Genomic DNA, 7,000 nt, shown 5'->3' with positions numbered 1-7,000 from the left:
TCGCTGTTTGCCTGGCTCGAATCGCTCCACCACTCCACCTACTCCTGACATGAATGACTCGATCTCGATGCGTTCGTGCATGATGCGTCCCTAGAAGGCCCAAATACTGGGCTGGCTAAGGCGGCCTGGCCCAATAAAATGAACGGCCTCTCTATATATATACTTAGCGATTAGTAATTCCCAGAATCCTAGCGATTAGCGAACGAAGTGTATATATAAAAAATTTGGACCAAATCAAGGTGTGGCGACTGCCACACCTTGCCCACCGGGGGTCCTCCGCCAATGTTGTCATGTGTGCATAGGATCAGTGGCGGAGCTTCACTAGGGCCAAGGGGGGCTGTGCCACCCCCTACCCTAGAGAAATTATATGAAATGGGATTAGTTGTTAAGCTAAAAAGTTAAAGATTATTTAAGTTTAAGCAGAATTTGACCTTTTGGGCCCGGCACTGCGTAGGATCATCCGCACTCTGTTTTCTTAGTCCATATGAATATCCATAGCCCTCTTGCAGCTAACAGACTCGCACTGATCAGCTCAAATAACGAACATTGAAAACCATATATATATGTCCATGAACCATGGAGGGAAAAAAGATATGCCGAGATCGGAAGGCAAAGGTGCGCTACAGCAGGCAGCATGCCTTCCTTCCACTCAACGTTCCACGACACACATGCACAACCAACACCCCACGTTCAAAGATCAAAAAAAGCGGGAGCAGATTCCAAGCTGGCCACTCGCCCACCACACCACCATCGATCAAACCACTGCATGCGAGGCATGCAACGCACTCACCACGCAATCAAACACGTCCAAACGAAACGAAAGCATGGAAAGATTAAAAACCACACACTTGCAATGGAAATCATCGGAAAACCTTATTTGATCCTGCCTGTCCATGCTAAGCATGCTCAACACGGACGCACTATCAGTCACTGATCCCCGGCGCCGACGGCGGCGGTGACAGCAACGCCGTGACGCCGAGGGCGATAGTCGCCAGCTTCCTGAACTCGGCGTCCTCCGCGGCCAGCGGCGACGCGTCGTCGGCCTCGCCGAACGCGTCCTCGCAGGTCCCGGGCGCGTCCAGCGCCGCGCTGAGCTGCGTGAGCGCGTCCCGGGTGGACTTGTCCTCGCCCCGGGCGATGTCTTTCGCGGCCTCGCCGAGCTGGTCCACGGCGTCCGAGTACACCTCCGCGCACACGCCGAGGCGCTCCCGCCTCCCGGCGTCCTCCTCCGAGGCGCACAATGCGGCGATGCGTCTGGCCGTGCCGTTGGCTGTCGCCCCCGCGATCTTTGCCGCGATGGCGGCGAGGCCGCGCGCGTCGGCGGTGGCGCTCGCGCTGTCGGCGTGGAAGGTCTTGACGCAGTAGTTGTAGCCGATGGACGGGTGGCCTGCGGCGAAGGATTTGCATGTGTCTTCTAATGTAGTAGCGGAGGACTCGCTGGTTGACGAGATGAGCAGGAGGAAGAAGACATAGGTGAGCGGCCTCATGGTTGGCTTGGATCGACGGTTTTCGCCTGCGTTGTGTACGTTTCAGGTCTGGTGGTGAATGGGAAAGACAGGCTGACTGTGGAGAGGTAGGGAGTATGTACTAGTGGGGAATGGGGATATGGCGTCCGAGATTGTGGAATGCTCGATCAAAACACGAAAGAAAAATGCTCGGGTTTGTTTTAGTTGTGTCGAATATAGTGTACAAGATAGGTTACAGCTGGACTAGGAGTTGTATTGTGTTTATATAGGATGTGGAGTTGTGTCCTAATAGAACACTTGTATCCTAGGCCTCTCATATATAACAGGGGTAGACACACGATGTAACCTATGCCAACATAATAGCACCGGAACGTAGGGGAAGCCGGCGGCATGTGCCGGTGTCCAGGGCGACCGGGTGCGGTATTGTAGCGGTGTCATGGGAAGGAGCGCCTATAGTCAGGCCCCGGAATGTAGCCATATCGGTGAACCTCGTTAACAAATGTCGGTGTCATGCTTGTTTTGATTGCTTGGTTCTCGGATGATCAATAGTATACCTCAGATTTATTCTAACAAGTGGATCAAAGCAAGGTTCGAAGAGGTCGTCGGATTGATCTAGAGGATGGATCGTGTCAGATCCAGTGCAAAGACGGCGGTCGTGAGAATTCGGTTTGAGAAATTTCTCTCGTGGAAGCTATCGGTTTGCGGCTGGATAGACCAAGGCGAGCAGCGTGCAGCGTACAGCGGAAGTCCGCGGCGTGCAGCGGAAGTCTCGACGAGATCGATGGAACGCCGCGACATCACGCAAGTGGCATGCAGATCGATGCGTGCGGCGCCTGGAAGCGGTCAGGTTCGGTGCGTGTTGGCGCAGCGATCGTGAGGCCCAGCAATGTGCACGTGGTTCTGCGTAGCGGTAAGATCGACCGTGAGGCAGCGAGTAGCCGGAGGCATCGATGCACCAATTTCATGGTTGTTTCATGGGTCAGGCAGTGGACATCAAGGCGAGGTGCTAGCGCACGGCTTGCGCGTACAGATAGGATGTACTACTGGCCAGGAAGTTGCGAGCTGGACGTGCACGTACTGGAGATTTGTTTTGACAAAAGGAGTTGGCACAAGGCTCAAGAATCATACCGTGATTGCTACTTAGAAAGGAAAGAAAGATAAGTCCAGATGCTACGTGTGTTTGTATGTGGAGTGGAGTTTGACTAGTGTCATTGGTCTCCTCTGGTACGTGCATACAGGAAGGCTATATGGGACTTTATTTTTGGTCTCCTTTTGTTTGGTACACAGTTTGTGTATGGATGGCAGTCACACTTGAGGATTTGAGGAGTCCGCAGCATGTTGAGCAGGATCATGCAAACACAGGGCGTCCAAGACATGCATAGACGTGCACGCAGTTGTGATGCAGGGTGGAGCATGATTACGGTCGGATATGTTCGGCTGGGTCGGACTGGACAGTCTGACGGATCGACGTGAGCCGGTTGGAACAGAAGACGGTGGTGGGATCGGCGACGACGACGTAGGAGCGTGATGCTGATGGTGACCGACTTCTGGGGCGTGGAAACACGTGATGCACATGCCCGAGGCTTGTGCGGCTTCGACAAGACTATGGCGCGGGATTGATTCAAGGTGGTGTATACACGGAGCTTGAAGTCGATGAGGCGCATGGGTGGACTGGTAATCTACCATGGAGTCATGTTGAATGTGGAGCTGGATTGAGGGGCTACGGTGTAAGGATCCAGGGAATCGAAGCCTATTCAGCGGGAAAAGCGAGTGACATGCAGTTCGGACTGGAGCCCAGTGGTCTGATGGAAGCGTGAAACTCGTCATCGGTCGGTGATGATCGGTGGTACTCTGCAGTGGGGGTTGAGTGGTGTGGGTTCGCGACCCTTGAGACCCGACCGAGACAGCAGAGGCTCGACGCGGTAATAGCGGCGAGGCGTGCGGTACGCACGGACATGGAGACGGGCCAGGGCTCTGGTGGCCATACATGTGGTGAGACAACTGCGAATTTGACTCGGGAGGACTATAAGCAATGGTGAAATTCTTTCAAGTTTCAGACAGGTGGTCAAGAAAGGAGAGGTGATGTTGAGTTCAGGTAACTCTCATGTCTGACACCCAATATATGAGTTGTTCACTTTCACGCATGTCAGTGATCAGTGTGTGATGGCGTTGGACTGATGCTCTGGAAGTTGGGAGTGCAAACTAGAGTAATGTGAAACTTGATTTTGCTCGAGTGTTGACTGTGGTCAAGAAAAGAAGGGACTACAAGTTGCAGGTGAAGTCACATGGAGTCTTTGGAGTAGCAGCGGTTCTCATGGGATAAGCTCAAGTCCAATGTACATGGAAGTTTGACGCATGGACAAATTCAGGGTGGTGGAGTATATTCGCCAAGGTGGAGTTTGTTAGAGTTGTGTCGAATATAGTGTACAAGGTAAGTTACAGTTGGACTAGGAGTTGTATTGTGTTTACATAGGATGTGGAGTTGTGTCCTAATAGGACACTTGTATCCTAAGTCTCTCATATATAATGGGGGTAGACACACGATGTAACATATGCCAACATAATAGCACCGGAACGCAAGGGAAGTCGATGGCATGTGCCGGTGTCCAGGGCGAGCGGGTGCGGTATTGTAGCGGTGTCTGTTGGGGAACGTTGCAGAAAACAAAAATTTTCCTACTCGTTTCACCAAGATCCATCTAGGAGTTCATCTAGCAACGAGTCATCGGATGCATCTACATACCTTTGTAGATCGCGCACGGAAGCGTTCAAAGAACGGTGATGATGTAGTCGAACACGACGTGATCCAAATCACCGATGACCAAGCGCCGAACGGACGGCACCTCCGCGTTCAACACACGTACGGGACGGGAGACGTCTCCTCCTTCTTGATCTAGCAAGGGGGAAGGAGAGGTTGATGAAGATCCAGCAGCACGACGGCGTGGTGGTGGATGCAGGGCGTCACAGTAGCAGGGCTTCGCCTATACTACGAGAGAGAGAAGTAACGGGGAGAGAGGGAGGCGCCAGGGGCTGGTGTGTCAAGTCCCTCCTCTCCCCCACTATATATAGGGGTGCCAGGGGGGCGCCGGCCCTAGTAGATGGAATCTACTAGGGGGGGCGGCGGCCAAGGGTGGGGGGCTTGCCCCCCAAGCAAGGGGGCGCCCCCTTTAGGGTTCCCCCCCAACCCTAGGCGCATGGGCCCTTGGGGGGGTGGAGCCCCAGCCCACTTTGGGCTGGGTCCCCTCCCACTTCAGCCCATGGGGCCCCCCGGGATAGGTGGCCCCACCCGGTGGACCCCCGGGACCCTTCCGGTGGTCCCGGTACAATACCGGTGACCCCGAAACTTGTCCCGATGGCCGAAATAGCACTTCCTATATATAATTCTTTACCTCCGGACCATTCCGGAACTCCTCGTGACGTCCGGGATCTCATCCGGGACTCCGAACAACATTCGGGTTACTGCATATACATATCTTCACAACCCTAGCGTCACCGAACCTTAAGTGTGTAGACCCTACGGGTTCGGGAGACAAGCGGACATGACCGAGACGACTCTCCGGTCAATAACCAACAGCGGGATCTGGATACCCATGTTGGCTCCCACATGCTCCACGATGATCTCATCGGATGAACCATGATGTCGAGGATTCAATCAACCCCATATGCAATTCCCTTTGTCAATCGATATGTTACTTGCCCGAGATTCGATCGTCGGTATCCCAATACCTCGTTCAATCTCGTTACCGGCAAGTCACTTTACTCGTACCGTAATGCATGATCCCGTGACCAGACACTTGGTCACTTTGAGCTCATTATGATGATACATTACCGAGTGGGCCCGGTGATACCTCTCCGTCATACGGAGTGACAAATCCCAGTCTTGATCCGTGTCAACCCAACAGACACTTTCGGAGATACCCGTAGTCTACCTTTATAGTCACCCATTTACGTTGTGACGTTTGGTATACCCAAAGCACTCCTACGGTATCCGGGAGTTACACGATCTCATGGTCTAAGGAAAAGATACTTGACATTGGAAAAACTCTAGCAGACGAACTATACGATCTTGTGCTATGTTTAGGATTGGGTCTTGTCCATCACATCATTCTCCTAATGATGTGATCTCGTTATCAATGACATCCAATGTCCATAGCCAGGAAACCATGACTATCTGTTGATCAACGAGCTAGTCAACTAGAGGCTTACTAGGGACATGTTGGTGTCTGTTATTCACACATGTATTACGATTTCCGGATAATACAATTATAGCATGAATAAAGACAATTATCATGAACAAGGAAATATAATAATAATGCTTTTATTATTGCCTCTAGGGCATATTTCCAACAGTGTCATGGGGAGGAGCGCCCATAGTCAGGCTTCGAGGATGTAGCCATATCGGTGAACCTCGTTAACAAATCTCGGTGTCATGCTCGTGTGATTGCTTGGTCCTCAGATGATCAATGGTATGCCTCGGATTTATCTACTACCCCTATAAAAGGAAGAGAGGGCGGAGAACCAAATCATCTCATCCATCCATCAGCAAAATCCAATGACCCTTAATCCTTCGGTGTTTAACACTGCAAACACGCATCAAGCCAACAATCCATCGATCATCGATCACTAACGCTGCCCCGCCGCTAAAAAAAAGAAACCGTTCGCACAAACCTCTCGCCCCGCCCGCACGTCGCATGACCTCATGCCCCCGCGCCGTTCCTCCCGCAGCCGGGCGCGGGCCGCAGGTCACCGAGCCGCCGCCTCGGAGCCGCCGCCGGAGCCGCCCTTCACCGCGGGCCACGGGAGCCGCCGCGCCCTTCGCCGCAGGTCGCTGCCCGAGCCGTCGCCGTGTACAGCGAGGTGCAGACGAGCCGCATCGGCACACGCTGCCCCTTCCCTCCGTCCTCCGCTTCCATTTCACACTCGCCGACGGGCCCACCACCACCGCCGCCGCGGGAAGCCCCGGTGAGTAATGAACTCCCTATGTCTTGGATGCGTCGCTCCCGGACCTTGGCCAGCAGAATCGCGGTCTGGGCTTCTTTGAATTTTGGATTTGACGGCCTTGACTCGATCTGCCACAGATGAGATCGCCAAGCTGTTCCCAAACTTGTACGGTCAGCCTTCGGCCGAGCCGGTCACATCGAAGCTGCTCAAGATCAGCGTCGTGCCTTCTGGTGGCCAGGCTCTAGGGGGGCAGAATGTGATCTGCGATGTCTTTGATAAGTGCGAGTGATCTCTATCTGCACATTCGTTTAGCACTAGCTGAGACCAATTGAAATTGGAAATAGGTGTTCATAATTGAATTAAAAAGGTGTTAGTGCACTGCGTCAGTCTCTTCTTTGATGGAAAATATGAGGATAGATCTTTTTAGATTTTGTTGCTTTTGATGTGTTTCCTGAATAATTCTTGTCGTTGACTTGTCATGGTTGGTGTTGTGGATCTGATTACCCGCGGGAGCGTGCCAAAGGCAGCACCTGTATGGATTCAGCGGAGGCCCGGCTGGTGTCATGAAGGGAAGTACGTCCAGGTGACTGCTGATT

The 7,000-nt window shown here is 53.0% G+C and overlaps 1 protein-coding gene and 1 pseudogene across 1 annotated transcript; one reads left to right on the top strand and one right to left on the bottom strand.

Annotated features, from left to right (window-relative positions):
* Nucleotides 1–537: 537 nt before the first annotated feature.
* On the bottom strand, nucleotides 538–1,610 carry LOC125512354 (putative invertase inhibitor). Its single transcript, XM_048677445.1, has one exon. The coding sequence runs from the start codon at nucleotides 1,485–1,487 to the stop codon at nucleotides 924–926; it is 564 nt and encodes a 187-aa protein (XP_048533402.1). The 5' UTR covers nucleotides 1,488–1,610; the 3' UTR covers nucleotides 538–923.
* LOC125516847 lies at nucleotides 1,606–6,693 on the top strand (annotated as a pseudogene).
* Nucleotides 6,694–7,000: the final 307 nt, after the last annotated feature.

Source organism: Triticum urartu, chromosome 6, assembly GCF_003073215.2.
Source record: "Triticum urartu cultivar G1812 chromosome 6, Tu2.1, whole genome shotgun sequence".
Lineage (NCBI taxonomy): Eukaryota > Viridiplantae > Streptophyta > Magnoliopsida > Poales > Poaceae > Triticum > Triticum urartu.
This window is presented reverse-complemented; position numbering and strand designations above follow the sequence as displayed.

What these genes read in the sequence shown, in the direction of transcription:
- LOC125512354 (XM_048677445.1), bottom strand. Translation starts at nt 1,487, where the DNA reads ATGAGGCCGCTCACCTATGTCTTCTTCCTCCTGCTCATCTCGTCAACC.